The 16,137-nt window shown below is 39.7% G+C and overlaps 2 protein-coding genes across 2 annotated transcripts; both read right to left on the bottom strand.

Moving 5' to 3' along the window:
- Positions 1-6,517: 6,517 nt before the first annotated feature.
- On the bottom strand, positions 6,518-10,069 carry zgc:112294 (transmembrane protein 17A). The gene is made up of 4 exons (XM_068310247.1): positions 9,585-10,069; positions 8,891-8,997; positions 8,376-8,489; positions 6,518-8,055 (listed from the first exon to the last, which is right to left on the bottom strand). Exons 1-4 carry the CDS (start codon positions 9,709-9,711, stop codon positions 7,741-7,743), a joined length of 663 nt encoding a protein of 220 aa, XP_068166348.1. The 5' UTR covers positions 9,712-10,069; the 3' UTR covers positions 6,518-7,740.
- Positions 10,070-10,199: 130 nt separating this feature from the next.
- Positions 10,200-13,123, bottom strand: selenoe (selenoprotein e). The gene is made up of 4 exons (XM_068310248.1): positions 12,010-13,123; positions 11,602-11,678; positions 11,225-11,303; positions 10,200-10,524 (listed from the first exon to the last, which is right to left on the bottom strand). The coding sequence occupies exons 1-4, from the start codon at positions 12,115-12,117 to the stop codon at positions 10,381-10,383; spliced, it is 408 nt and encodes a 135-aa protein (XP_068166349.1). The 5' UTR covers positions 12,118-13,123; the 3' UTR covers positions 10,200-10,380.
- Positions 13,124-16,137: the final 3,014 nt, after the last annotated feature.

Here is a 16,137-nt window from a genome sequence, read left to right as displayed (position 1 = left end):
CTGAGAACCTACACAGACAAGTTGGGTGGTCCTGAAATCGCTGGAAAAGTCATGAAGCGAAGCACGCAGTTCTCGTGTCTCATGGTAGGGGGCGCTGATGATCCCAGGGATTCAGCCGAGAATTCCTCATTATTTTGATCTATTAGAGAATCTTTTTTCTTTAATTTTAATTAAGCACAAGCCGGCCTTTAATGACCATATAAAAGCTGACCCACTGTGAAGAGAATGGAGATGTCGTGACAGAGGTCTTAGTTCTTCCAAGGATCTCAGTGACAGATGTTATAAGGCTCAGATTTTAAACCTTTTGATGGTACATTAAATTGCAACATCATCCCTGTTGCATGCAAGTTGTTATAAACCTTCTGCTTGGAATACTTATGATTGTTAATTTGAATAAATGTTTACAGGTCTGTTCACGCTGGGAGGAATAAGTTTGAACATTTATTTTAAATATTTAAATGTATATTTTTGTTCTCCAAACTGACATTCCACAGGAAGACAACTGTCGTTTAAGAACATTTGTAATTTGGGACAAAATCAATGTAAAAGCAATTGAATTTACCAAGTGAATATAGAGCTTAGTTTTAAACATAAACAATATATATTCCTGGAACACCATCTGAAGCTAAGATACTGTGCAGAACCCTCAGACTCCCAGGCCTCTGGTAGAGGACCCGAGCTTGAGGATGACACACAGATACCACCCCACAAGGGTGAGAGGGACATACTATATATACATATATATATATATAAATATATAAATATATAAATATATATATATATATATATATATATATATATATATATATATATATATATATATATATATATATATATATATATATATATATATATATATATATATATATATTCTCTCTGGGTTCTCCGGCTTCCTCCCACCTCAAAAAGCATGCGCTTCAGGTTGATTAGCCGGTCCCAAAATTGCCTGTAGGAGTGAGTGTGTGTGTGCGTGTTTGTATGTCTTTGTATGTGGCGGTGCACTGGCGTCATACCCAGCCCCCCGCCTCACGCCCTACGCCAGCTGGGATAAACTCCAACTCCCCGTGATCCGCTACAGCGGATACAGCGGCGGTACATGAAAATGAATGAATGAATATACAGTATATACTGTATACTGTATCTACATATATATATATATATATATATATATATATATATATATATATATATATATATATATATATATATATGTGTGTGTGTGTGTGTGTGTGTGTGTGTGTGTGTGTGTGTGTGTGTGTGTGTGTGTGTGTGTAGATAGATAGATAGATAGATAGATAGATAGATAGATAGATAGATAGATAGATAGATAGATAGATAGATAGATAGATAGATAGATAGATAGATAGATAGATAGATAGATAGATAGATAGATAGATAGATAGATAGAGGCAGGCAGACAGACAGACAGACAGACAGACAGATACATACATAGATATAGACATTTATGTAAGGTTACCCAGCCAGGGTTGATCAAGTCCGACTTGCGTCCCAGTAGCAGACCACAGATCAGCCTTCATAATCCAAAACCACCGTGTGGTGGTCTCTGCGGCTTCTCTTGCGGATTTAATGGCCCAACAATCCAGTCTTTGTTCAGAGAGTGTCCTTCAAAAACCTCTGCAGCCGACTTCTATAGGCTGTAAGAAGATTCTCGAGCCTCTCTCCCAGTCCCTGCACTCCTCCCAGGTCGCTGTTTTCAGAATAATCAGGTGTCTTGAAACTTAAGAGTTAATGATCATATCTAGATGGACCAGCTTTGTTGAATGGGACATTTTTTCTAAAAAATGCCTTGAATAAAAGTTTTATGTCATTTATATAGCAAAATATTTGCAAATGCATAACATTCTCCCGTGCCATCAAGCTCTGAAGATTTAATAGCATCACTGCTGATAAAGTATTAATTTGGACTGTATGGTGATTGACTGTTCAAACCACCAGGAGGACAGAATTGTCCTGCCATTTCCACTTACCTAGGTAATAAGACTTAAATTGAAAATACCAAACCACCAATATCAGACCGACTTTTCAATATTCTCTGACTGCCAGTATGATGTCGTATTTTCTGGAGAGCCTGCTGGCTGTTAAAGTGGAGACAATTTAAGTGGTTTATGAATGAGATTTGAGCAGTTGGGTCATAAGAATGGCATCAAATCATGGAGCCATACACGTGTTTTCCATCAACTATCATATTGCTTTTTCTTTGCAGATGCCAATTCCTATCCTAGACATGCCAAGATATATCTGGGGAAATGAGTGAGATAGATCGAACAATGCCTCAGAGGATTTAGCGGTAGGCTTGCAGCTTTACACTCTTAGTGTATAAATGGCACTCTCAATACACTCCTAGGTCTTTTTCAGTTGCTAATGGAAACAGGTAGCAGAGAAAGGGCAGAGTTCTGCAGAGATAGGTCACTTCTATTAGCTGAAGAGATTCATTTAAAAGCTTGGTCACTACAAATTACAAGAAAATATTTTCCTCACCTTTACTATGTTTCTGCAATTAAAAATAACATGGAGAATGACACACACAAGGGGATATAATTTTTTTTCTTCAATTTTTAATTTGTGTCCACTAATTTTTCTCCAAAAACAGGATAACTGTAACCCAGGTTAGAAAATAAACCTGTCATATTTTATTCCCTGAACTGCAATAACCACTGAATACACCAGATGCTATTCATACTTTTTAATGATCACCATTGTAACCAAGGTTACAATCACAGGAAGTGACTCAACCATTCACAGTATAAACAAATGTATCAATATCTGGTCATTTCATCTTCTTCTTCCAGTCTGGAGGGTAGAATGTTGATGGAAAAACTAAAAGACCTTTTGATTCTTATTACAGTTGTCCATTTAGTCATAATTTCAACAATGAAAGCATATATAACTTGTGCTTGACTGTTGGTATTCACATACTGTGGGGTCCCTAACAAAAAGAGTTCATTGTTATTTCTAGTTCCTACATTGTTTCAAATCACACTTATTACACAGCCTTGTTGTGGCTGTCTAACAGAATTATGAACAAAATGTCCATTTACTCCATAAATTCATTTATATTTCTATATATTTATCATGTTCATGTATATATTTATCTTATCATTTCAAGTTTGTGGTCTATAACACAAACATTAACCCGAATCTATTGAAAACGTGTATCAACTTTATTTAAGGTATCAAAATGTGTTCTTGTACTTTGACTGAAATAACCTCTTATCTCCTTGTTAAATCACCTGGCATGGGAATACTTCTGGACATCTTGGCGGGGCAGTTAGCTTGCCACAGTGTGGGATCACTGAAATAAGGGATGAGAGTGTGATTGCTTTATCTTGGATATAGCTCCCCAAAAGCCTCGTTGGTCACATTTAGCGATTACCTCTGAGCTGCACCAAATTACAATTAAGTTGTTGACATACTCACTGAAGACCAGAGATGCTTCTACATGAAGAACAACTGAGGAGAATTTGCAGGTAGCCCATCATTAGAAAGAATACTAACCTGAATGCTTTACTTTTATAAGAGGACATTATCTGAGGTTACTACAAGCTATAAATCACAGCACTCCACCAAAGGAAGAGGGACCGTGTGACTGCTGCTTCAGATGTGTGTATCTCAGAGGGAAAATTTGGCTGGTTGGCTGGTTAATCTTTTTCCTCTCCAGCACCGATTACACTCCATTCTTATTAAAAGCCTGTAAAGAGAAGCTGAGTGGATCACAACTTCCTGGTGAATGTGTAGAACTCATGTTAGACTGCTGTCATTCATACAGATAGAGGCTTATTTCTGTTTTGATGTATGATCAGTAGGCTTCAGTTGACCAGGAAAAGGCACAAAATCGATTAGTTGTGACAATAAGATTAATATAGGTCCTACTATATTTACTGCGGCTGAATGAAAACCTGGTTGATCCGATGATAGCCTGCAGTGATAATGAGCCGCCTTGTGTTGGTGTTTTACCTGCAGGTGGCTGTTTTCTCTTTCGCATTACTGAACAGGATAAACAGGTTGAAAATGACTTCTCCATCAGTGTCTTCACTCACCTGAGCATCTGCCATTATGGGATGGATTTAGTTCTGTTTGCACCCAAGGACTGGGTCAGACTCAATTATCTTCCAGTGTTATATGCTGTAAATCAAGTGTTATGAGGTGTAAAACGAGAGGATAGGTGTTCTTTTAAAATCCCTCCTGAGACATCAATATTGCGTCCTTTCCAGCAGTGCTTAGATACATAAATCAAGGAATTCATAAATTCTCACTGTTTTGATGTTATAATACTCAATTTTCAGCCAGAGTTACACTGAGATTTTTCAGTCGTACCCTATAAATGCTGATACGGCTGTTTCATGCTAATAACTGTTAGGATAGAATGCGAACGATGATGGCAACATTAAAAACTGCACTCCACATGGGAAAAATGGGAAGATTTAATTAGCAATGAGGTGCAGAAAAGGGGAACGGATGAATAAAATCATGATAAACTATGGAAGGAGCCTACAGGAATGAAAAGCCCCAGACCAAATATCCAATGTCATGAGTGTTGAAAGTATAGATGGTGTACATCTGCATGTTTTTTAAAAAATACTCATGGATACACTGACTACTGAAATACTACAGAACAGTTAGGTTTTGGGAATGATACCTGGGTATTGATGTAAATATTGAAGATATGTGGACATAGTTAGGGTTTTGGATCAAGTTTGACTAAACTGAATGGGGTTATCAATCAATGGATGCTTGTGATCCATATACTACTTCAGTATGTATAATACATCAATGAAGTCCTTTCCAACATACATCGAACAGACTAAGGATTTTCATTATACATATTTTTGCCATAGGATAAACAAATTAGGCTGCATCAGCAGTGCTGGTGGTTTCAGTAAAAAGCAAAAAGAAAATTAAAAAACTCTTGTGTAGCATTTTTGATTGAAGTTAAAGACATCATGTAAAAAATGTGATCAGTAACTTAAGGTGAAAGCGGGTTGGAAGATGAATGAATGAATGAACTTAAGGTAAAGTTGAGTTAAACCTTCTAGGTCAGTGGTTCTTAACCTGGGCTCGATTGAACCCTAAGGGTTCGGTAAGTCGGTCTCAGGGGTTCGGCGGGGTCAAGTCGAACATACACAAATCACACGAATCACTGTGTACGTTTGACACATCGTGTCAATTCGTGATGACACGCCCCCCTTAGCCATCACTGGCTGCAGGTGATCACGCTACATTGATTAGCCCACCTGTGCTACAGGGGATTTTGCGCACTCGGTAGTCGATTTATGCCTGTCATGATGGTACGTCGGGCAGCACGGTGGCGCAGTGGTTAGCACTGCCGCCTCACAACACAGCGGACCCGGGTTCGAGTCCCGCTCTGTGCGGAGTTCGCATGCTCTCCCCGTGTCTGCGTGGGTTCTCTCCGGGTTCTCCGGCTTCCTCCCACCTCCAAAAGCATGCGCTTCAGGTTGATTGGCCGGTCCCAAATTGACCGTAGGAGCGAGTGTGTGTGTGCATGGTTGTTTGTTTCTATGTGGCTCTGCAGTACACTGGCGTCGTGCCCGGAGTGTCCCCCGCCTCACGCCCTGAGACTGCCGGGATAGGCACAGGCTACCCCGCGACCTGCGTTAGTGGATTAAGCGGGTTAGAAGATGAATGAATGAATGATGGTACGTCGGGCGGCACGGTGGCGCAGTGGGTAGCTCTGTCACCTGTGTGGAGTTTGCATGCTGTCCCCATGTCTGCGTAGGTTCTCTCTGGGTTCTCCGGCTTCCTCCCACCTCCAAAAGCATGCGTTTCAGGTTGATTGGCCAGTCCCAAATTGCCCATGTGTGTGTGTGTGTGTGTGTGAGTGCATGGCTGTCTGTCTTTGTGTGTGGCTCCGCGGTCCACTGGTATCGTGCCCGAAGTGTCCCCTGCCTCACACCCTATGCCAGCTGGGATAGGCTCCAACTCCCTGTGACACGCTGCAGCGGATATAGCGGCAGAAAATGGATGGATGATGGTACGTCATCTGATTGCTTTCTTAATATTTTAATTCATAGTAGCTATGTTGAGCAAAAAAAGAAAGTGGTCGGATGAATATGTGCAACGTGAATTTACATGAACTGTGTAATGGAACGTGATGGGAGTCAGCGTTCTGCATGATTTACAATGTCAAGTTGAACAACTCTAGTCTGGTACTGGCAAAAATAAAGGAGCACTTCCTTAAGCTGCATGGAAAACAAAAGAAACAGACTTTGCTGTGAAAATGACATCAGAGTAACACTTGCCAAGGTGAAGCCACGCATGTCTGAACTGGTCTCTCAATAACAACAGAAGAAGTAACACTGATTTGCAGGTAGGTCATTTCACTTGCACTATCTTGGTTTTGTTCTTTGAAAAATGTTACATTAATGCACAATTCATTAAATACACCAGTAAAACATATACTTATGTCTTAAATTTAAAAAAGAAAATTACTAAAGAAGGGTTTGGTGTGTGAGCAACCTCCAACAAGGTTAAGAACCACTGCTCTAGGTTATAACTGGCTGAGACATACATGGGGAAATAAAGAGATACATTTTGTAACATGTAGATATTTAGAGGACCCACTCTTTTCCATCTTCTATCAGCATCAGCCAGTGCAGCTTGTTGTTTGCTCAATATGAAGTAGAGCAGAGTACGCATGTTGTGAAACAAAAACTCGCAAAAAGTGCACCATTCTCTAAATAATTTCTCAACATCAAAAAAGGACAGCAACAAACAGTTTGTGTCTTCTTCTTGCACATACAATTGTAGCATTTTACACTCAAACATAATAAAGAAGTATAAAGCAACAAAACATGAAATCAATTCTTACATGTAGACATGAAAAAGACATTATAAATGATCGAATAATACATCATATTCAAGTGGACATGCCTAACCTTTATCCTGCTGCCAGAGGGTTTTCAGATCAAGAAATGTGCTGCATAATCATCTGTTCTCATTTGCAGCACTGTCAGATGCTCCCCATCCCTCTTTTGGTTGCTGACTGCCACTGTGTGGTCATGCATTTTTAACATATTTCTGCTGCAGTTAGGCTTGCCATTTTCACTTCACAAAGTCTGGAAATATTGAAGGTTAAGTCTCACATTCTTCTTCCCAGAAATAAGAAGAATGGGTAACCTGAGAAGCCCTAATCTTTTCTCCTGGGTAGAAAATTAATCTACCCGTAAAAAAATAAGTTGGTTCTACCTCTACTCATACAATACCTGAATCATCCATCATCACAACAAACAGGAGTAAGATAAAATCCATTTAAACACAATGTTCACACACTGGGTGTGCTGTATTTTAGAATCTGTATCAAGGTTTGATGGATGTTCCTTTTTTCTTTTTTTTTTTACCATGCAAAGACACATCATTCCACTCTAATATGAAGCACTTGACATCAGGATCTGACATCTAGAGTGTGGATGAAAGATTTTTTTCAACTTTTTAAATGGTAACTGCAACACAGAATTGGACTTTTTTTGGATTTAAAATGGTTTCCACATTTTACACAAGTAATCGGAAGTCATTCAGGAAGCTATGGCACATTTGTGAGATCAGAAAGTAATGGGGTCACAATATGTATAGAATGACACATCCGGTACACTAAAAACTTAAAACACATGTTGACGCAACAATGATAGAGTTCTGTAAATGAAGTACTTTAAAACTTCAGAATTGAAAAATCTGTCAAATTCAAAATGTATTTTTACTAGAAAGTTACGTATCTCGGGTGGGTGACATGGGCAGCACGCTGCGATGGCAGGATAGCCCATACACAGGACTCATCCTTGCATGGCGGAAGTGCTCCATGTTGCCAAACTGGCGCAGATAGAAGAGCAGGGTGAGCTTTCGGGTCATCGTCCTGAGAGCCTGGAAAGAGGCCAGGATTTGGGTAAGCAGGAAGAGAAGGTAGAGGAAGTGGACAGCTCTCTCTAGAGGAAGAATGATAATTTCTTCATCAGTCAGGAAGAACAGCAGCACTGGCAGCTGGAACATGAAAGACAGAATCCAGAAGGCTGCCAGCTCTGGCACCTGATGACAGAAAGGGAAGGGGAGTTGAGATCTGAGTTGGTGGATGGCGGCGAAGGAAGAGAGCGGAGAGTGATCAAGTATTTTGGATGTATCCATATGAAACCACACACACACGCACGCACGCACGCACGCACGCACGCACGCACGCGCACACACACACACACACACACACGCACACAAACATTCTGAATGGACAGTTGCAGCCAATAGCTGATTGTTTGCAGACGGAATTCTTAAGTAACCACTTCCTGTGCTGTGAGGAGACAGATCCATAAAGGAGCTTTGTGTTGCACTTCGGAGAGGATGTTGGTTTGAATTACCTTTTCTTTAAGGTTGCCAATGTAGCCAAGATAAAGTCGGGCCACTTCAATGACTGTGAGGAGAACCATGCCAGTGACAAGCAGAGCCTGGTAGTACGCAGGAAGATAATGGAACTAGACACATAGCAGAATTGAAATGTCAGTGTGTCATAAAGGCATAAAAACGTCTTTTTACTTGCAGTTTTTTGGACTTCAAAACATGAAGTATTGAATGATCAGAAACACAGACAACTTTGATCAATAGTGTTGGAGTTTGTGCAGCTATTAATGCTTTACTGCAATTGAGTTTATAAAAGTGTCTTTCTTATATTTGACACTAGATGGAGACAAAGTTACTATTTTCCTAATTGGACTTGCAGAGTGTTCCAGAATTTAACTTAACTTTTATAAATTTCCCAAGAACAGACTAGGAATAAAAAGCACCTTTAAAAATTTCTGGTCATCAATCAAGACTAATCAAACTAAGAGCAACTAAAAACATGAAAAATTTGGGGAAAAGTAGCTAACTGACTCACCTTTACTTCCAGCATGAAAACAGCAGAAAACCACCAACATGGAAAATAAAAAATGTTGAAATACAACATCATCTGCAGGGGAAGGTGTGAAACCAGTTCATTGGCCACTGCAACACAAATAAACATGCATCCATCATATTCATCACATCTAAAAATTGAAATTCAATTTAAATTGATGTTTGGTCTGTGCAGAAAGCATGAAAATATACCCAAAAAAATTATTTAAAAATGGATGGATGGATACTAATATACTGTAAACTTTCCATTTTTGTATTTATTTATGTAAGCACACTTGTCAACACTACAGGCAGTAGTAAATCAGTTTATAGTAAATCAGTAGTAAATCAGCAGTTTATCACAAAACTTAAAAAAACAAAAATCACAGATCGACCTTTGAAAGCAAACTAGGAAAAGTACCAAATCTTTACAAAGGTCAAAAGATGCATTAATCACCCAGATGGGCATCATTCAACAGCAATATGATTAATACCTTAAGAAGCATTTTTTTTCTGTTCTAATATTTTCCCAGCCGTCACAGTAATTCACATATTCATCAGAATTTATAGTAATATAACAAATGATATCCATTTGCACCACGATATTACACAATTGTTATATTCAAATGACTCTGGATTAAATTGTAATAATTTTTTTAGACCACATGATGCAATGTAGTGTGAGGACAGTAACTAACCGGTGGCGTCCTCCTGCTCTCTGGTGAAGTCGCTATCTGCGGTCCTGTTGTTGGTGAACACGGAACCTCCCAAATAGGCCAGACCCGTCTGCAGGTTCTCGGGAACAGGTGAGTAATACACAGGCATTATGGGTAGAGCTGGTGACCATGACAAATCCAAAGAGTCTGACAGTGTTACTTTTTCAAAACTGTGTTTATGTCCCTTGGGTTTACTGTTAATCCTTGTTGTGCCTCAATTGCACAAGTACACAAATGCATAAAGGCTCAGACACAAATGGGCATATGCAGTCTGGTTCTGGCAGACACCACTGCTAATCAGATTATGCTGAAGGGGGAGGTCTGAGGATTAGCCTGAGATAGCAGCGTGGCAGTTTGTTAGTGAGTTACTGTGTTGTTATGCTAAGAAGATGTGTTTATTTATCCAACAGAAATAAAAATGAAGATCAAAAGGAACAATGAAGGGAAAAAAAAAATTGCTGTACAAATGAATATGTGTATGAATATAAATAGTCTTTTGAATAAATAGATAAATAAATGAAACCATGAAGACAAAGATTAACATTTTGCGTATGTGCACAGTTATTAAATGTAAATATCACACGTTAAACACAACGATCCACCTGATCATTTATTGTGTTGTTTCACACACAGATATTTCAGAATAGGTCACAGCCGACATGCCGTGCCTGGCCAGCGGATCCTCAGAATGGAGCCTGGTTTATCGTTTTGGCCTTGAGGCCCCATTCTTCATTTATGCGGCCAGGGTGCAGCGGCAGGATTTGGCCACAGGGTGTCGTCACAGCTCGTCCCTGGGGGCGCGCAGGGGGAAATGCTGGAACTCCTCTGGCACCTCTTCCCCTTTCTGGGACCTCTTGTAGAAACCGAGTGAGTCTAACAGGCTGCTGATCTCGTCTGCCTTCATTTTCCTCACAGGAACAGTCTGACGTGTCAGGAGGGACACGCACACACACACACACACACACACACACACATGCACGCGCACACAGACACAGATTTGGACACATGCTAAAAAGCTTAAAGGCAAGTTGCAGTTTAAATTCATACACGTTTCTTATGGCGGACATACTGATGTTACTTATGCGCTGTTGTTTCAATGTTTGGTGTCTGAAAAGAATCTGTATCTAATGAAATTACTATCTAAGAAAGAATCCATTACACTCTGAACATATGTGATCACTATGTAATCAGTTGCCTTGCAAGTCAGTGGCTCTTTGGATACGTTGAAGTCAAAGCAAGTCACTGGTTTCACTGGAGGGCTTTATTGCCACATGCTATTCCAAGTGCAAGCTTAGGGGCTTTTCCACATGACTAAAAATAAAAGTTTGTGAGAAACATTTACAATTTCAGGCCATAAAAATGTTTTAAATTAAATTCATCAACATTCATACCAACACAGCGGTGTGTCTGTACTGCCATACGCACGGATTCATATACTTTTGACCTACTTCTCCTACCATATGTTGATTTTTTTTTTCTTTTGTCGCGTTCATTTTACTCTGACAGAGGATCTGATATCAAATACAACGGTCTTCATACTTTTTTATGTGAATTTGTCCTGAAATTCCAGAATAAGCTCCTCATAAGGCTGAATAGTGAAAGATCTCTGAACTACATCTCACCTTTACAACCTCATCCTTATCATTATAAAATATCAGACGTGGATTCTTCTGCTCCGATGAATCGTACTCCAGATTGTGGCTGTACAGGAAACAGTGGATCAAGGATAATAACAGGTAGGCAGTGCAGAATAAAAACCTGTCCATCTGTTTTGCTATTTTTAGACTTAACATGATTTCAACTTGGAAGAGTGAGAGTTTTTGGAAAGCTCAGAGAGTTGGCACTGTTCTTGGCAACTTGCTAAGAACACTAGTTTGTTTACAAAAGAGGTCATGAGAAAATCTGGTGAGTTTTTTTGTTGTTGGGGTTTTTTTTCTTAGTTTTTCAAATAAGACAGGACATCTAAAAAAGCATCAGGAATACAAGAACACAAGGATACTATAAAGCCCATTGCTCCAAGAGAAAATGTTGGAGCTCGGGCATTTTCTTTATTCCTCATCCAACCACACTTGGAGCCTGCAGGGATGACAAGCAGTTGTTAAAACAGCATGACAAAAATCACTGTGCACATGTCATTCTTTATGCGATTAAAGGTGCCAGGAATAGGTTCTGCATCTCAGCAGACTATGACTACTTACTGACATGACAGCACTTGGCTTATCTCGCCTCATGCTCATTTCTTTTTGCTTCCTGAAACCTGTCGCTTTGTCCCCTGTCCCCGTTTCAAGTGCACTACATTTAATTTAGGACTCTGAACCAATAGTAAAAATTCTGAACCATTCATGGCCATGACAACATATCCAGATTTATGATGATCAATGTTATACATACTTCTATCTGTACTCACCAGCAGTTTACCTCTGGCTATAACATGCTCTTCTTCGACAGCTGTATCATTGCTAGTGACTGATGCCCCAACAGTCAGGGCAAGAGTGAACACAAGGCAGGCCCACATTTTTTAAGGCATTGGGATCTTGGATACTTCTCTTGAGGTACTACCAAATATTTGAAACCCACATATCCATTTGGATGATTTCTCAGGGTGGACAAGACCATGTCACATTTCTACAGGGGAGCAAAGTTCTCCTGAATTAGATTCGTATTTCATTTATGTGCTGAGATTTCATTTAAAGGTATTTAAAATGTAAAAAATAGGCACCCATGTAACTAACTAATCAACACGCATTTTATTCATCTGGAGTAGCTTTGGATATTTCACTATTTAAACATTTTCAAAGGCCCCTGGTATAGAACTTTCATAGTTTCTTCCATCTCAGATGCCACTGGGTGACCAAAGAAACATCTGTGCTCTTATCACTTTTTCCCATTCAGTTAACATGCAGGTGGTTGATGACCCCTGAGACCAGATACACTCCTATGGCTGCTGCAAAGCCAGGGTGTCCTATATAGAAATAAAACAAACAAAAACAATTTCTAGGAGACATTTTCTACCTCATTGAAAATAAAAGTTCAAAAGTTGCGGGCAGTAATGCAAAACACTTGAATGACTGCAAAGCTATTCAAGGCTCATTTGTGATAATTGTCTTTTTTCTGCCATTAACAGCGACTTTCAGGAGTACAGTAGGCACACGATCAAAATAAATAGAAAAGTATTGATTAGAGCCATTTGAATTTGAGTTTCACAGTCTTGGTTGGTGTGTTTTTAAATCCCTGATGGTTAGGGGTATTTCTTCCTGCTTCAAATCTATTTTCTTAAGCTAAGGTCCAATTTCTTCATAACCCTCAGCAAGAAATCTTTTTTTTTCTTTTACAATCTCAAACTCTTTAATAATGCATTGCTGAGGCTTGGGTCGTAAATGTTTGTTATTCACATCAATGTGTCATTTTAACCTAAAGTAGCATTGGTCACAAATCATCCAACATTTGCAACCAAACATGTCAAACCAACAGTAGATTTCTTTCTTCTATTATTATTATTATTATTATTATTATTATTATTATTATTATTCTATTATTCTTCTTCTTCTATTTCTTTTCACTGGATGTCATGCATGAAGCCATATCTCATGACATAACAGCACATCAGCTCTGTGTTAATAATAGAAGAAGAAAACAGCAGCGTTTGTTTCTCTGTTGAGAAAGAGCAGGTATGAAAGGTCACCACAAGACGGCGATCACAACCACATGTGGGCTATGCAGCACTTGGGGCGAGAAATGTATTTCCAAAATCTAGCCACAGACAATTACGATAAAAAAATAAAAAAAATTCTGCCTGGAATGCTGATGCTAAATCATCTCTCTCTCCATCTTTTCCAGATGCAAAGCTCTGGTACTCAGAGGCGTGTATTCTGAATGTATTGTTTGACAAACGGTAGTGAAACAATCCCTTGCCCTGCCTGCCATTGTAAATTTATTAACCTGTATTATTTTCTTGCTACAGCTTCTAATCTTGTGTGCTTGTGTTTGTCTCTCACACTGGATCCTCACCCTGAAATAACTAAAAAAGCTGATGTGGAAAAGTAAGGTGAAAAAAAGTGAGGAAGGTGCTTAACAAGACTGAGCTTACTGTGATTGTGAATATGTGTGGTCCATAATGTCAAAAAGAGGAAATTGTCATTATTTACCTGCTGACAAAGGGGAAAACCCAGTCATTCATAAGCAGAAAAGAGAGGATAAAAGCTGTTACTGTAACTTTCCTCCAGTTTGGGCTTTGCAAACTGCACCACTTGCAGCTGGTGAAAGATCAAACGCTGTAACACCTCGCTATAATCCTGCCTCCCTCGGAGAGTTTGTTATAAAGACACACACTTCCTGTTTTTCCAAAGCACCGGATGTTGCTGACTAGCCAGCAGGACATTAGTTGGTATGTCTGCTCTCCTGTGATGTGCAAAAGGTATTTTGGAGAATCAGTCAAATCTAGTATCTCTGTTTGTTTGCTTTAGTGTAGACTTTTGTATCCACATTTAATAAAGATGAATAGAGATGAAAAAAGAATGAGTCGGGGTGTGAATGTTTGTGTGTGTACATGTATGTTTATTTCTCTGGAGCTTTGGGGCATTTGAGGTGGAAGACTGCTCCCTGTCTGCCCACTGCACTCTGGTTTGCTCGTAAAGAAAAGAGGCAGTGTTGAAAGAAGTGAAAGGCCGTATGGAGGGCTCCAGTCGATGAGAATACAAGCTAATGAGTGTGGTTCATTGTGCACTGTACTGTAAGTGGACATAACCTTCTGACGGCTCTGGCACATGGCATATAACATCATATTCTCTAGTAGGAAAAATATTTTGTCTCGTAGGACACAAGAACTTCAATGTTTCATTATATTATTCTTTTTTTTCATCCTATTTCAATTAATCTTCACCGTCTGTTTATCATGATGATGATCTTTTGGCTCTGAGTTTAGTATGAAGCCCTGCAAAGCGAGACATGTGTAGCTCATGACAGCAATTTTTAGCCAAACATTATTGCTAACAGGCTAACCGTGAACGTCACAGGGTTTGATTTAGCCGTTGTGGTTAACTTGAAACTACCATCTAAAACAAGTGGCATCAATTATTCCCACACAGGGAGGCCACAGATGATTGTGGGATAGTGCTCGCCCTGGCAGAGGACCTGAGTGACTCAAGCGAGGCTGATGGAGATGCTGCCAGTGATGGTTGCATGGGTATTAATATGTTGTTGTGTGACAAAGTGTATGACATCAACCGAGGCGTTTAAATTAGATAGAAATGACGGATTAAGTTGTAACTACAGTTGAAATTAGCTATATCATGACTGGCTTGACCAATTGACTTCATATATTACCAATACATTTTGAATTTAATGTGTGTATTTGGAAGTGAGATCTTGAATGCTGCTTTTCACATTGTGTTACAAGTTGTACTTCCGGTGATTGTCCATCATTTTCACAGTATAACAGGGCAATAGATTAGCCTGCTAGTGGCATTGAAGCAAATGTTAAAGTTTGGCATAGAGATGGGAAGAGGGCAAGGAAGGTGAAGGGATTTGCATTGATGGATGTCCAGATTTTGGCCACATCAGAGGAGCCAGGAGGGCAGGCAGACAGCAACTGCTGCTCCCCTCCCTCTAATCCGAGCCTGGGTAATCAGAAACACATGGCTCCCCATAATGGCTCCAGTGTTGTCCTGTGAAGTAAAACAGGGCTGTGAGAGTTGCATACACACCAGTCCACAGCCACAGTCTTGACAAATACACAGCCAACACTTCCCTTCACATGCTGATGCACTGCAACCACATAGAGTAAATATATTCTGGCATCCCTACACAAGTTAAAGCAATTTCTCTACCTTTTTTTTAATGCTGTTATCAAAGTGTGCCAATTCAAGTGGGCTGTGGAGAAAAAATATGTGAATAATCCTGACCCGGCCTCTTGAGTTAAGAAGCAAATCTGATGCCGATAATTTGAAAAAAGGAAAGAAATGTTCTTGTAGGTTAAATGTGAGTTACTTTGTCGACCAGTTTTTCTGTTACTGGTATCGTCAAAAAAAACCAAACACAAACCCTGAAGAGAAATCCTCCAACAACAATGCTCTGCTCCAAGCTACAGTTGATTGGTTGCAAGCAGGACTGTCGGGACAGTTGGGGATCAGTGCATAAAAATATAAACCATCTGCACATTTTTCCCTCGCTTTGGACAGACACGCTCTGTCTTGTGATCAATTTCCATCCTGGTATTTGGAATAAGGCAGCAGGTCTGTCTTTCTCCCATTTCTTTCTTTCCGTCTCTCTCTCTTTCTCTCTCTCTCTCCCTCTCTCTCTCCCTGTCTCTTACTCTCTTTCTGTTTCTCTCTCGCTCAGCCTGTGGAATTATGTGAAAGCTGAAACCTTTCAGCCACATTATGAAGCCTGAAGTCCCATTTTACTGCACAGATCTCGGATGGTCGAGTGTGTGCCGGAATAAGAGATTGGAGGAGGGGGAGGAAGGAGTAAACGAAGAGAAGGATAACAGGCTAAAGAGAGAAGCATGAGAGAAGGAAGAGACATGGAAAGGAATAGA

This window comes from Antennarius striatus, chromosome 3 (genome assembly GCF_040054535.1).
Source record: "Antennarius striatus isolate MH-2024 chromosome 3, ASM4005453v1, whole genome shotgun sequence".
Classification (NCBI taxonomy): domain Eukaryota; kingdom Metazoa; phylum Chordata; class Actinopteri; order Lophiiformes; family Antennariidae; genus Antennarius; species Antennarius striatus.
This window is presented reverse-complemented; position numbering and strand designations above follow the sequence as displayed.

What these genes read in the sequence shown, in the direction of transcription:
- zgc:112294 (XM_068310247.1), bottom strand. Translation starts at nt 9,711, where the DNA reads ATGCCTGTGTATTACTCACCTGTTCCCGAGAACCTGCAGACGGGTCTG. An exon ending in TTTTCATGCTGGAAGTAAAG is followed by an intron (nt 8,490 to 8,890) that starts GTGAGTCAGTTA and finishes CTATGTGTCTAG; the next exon opens with TTCCATTATCTTCCTGCGTA. An exon ending in TTGGCAACCTTAAAGAAAAG is followed by an intron (nt 8,056 to 8,375) that starts GTAATTCAAACC and finishes TTCTGTCATCAG; the next exon opens with GTGCCAGAGCTGGCAGCCTT.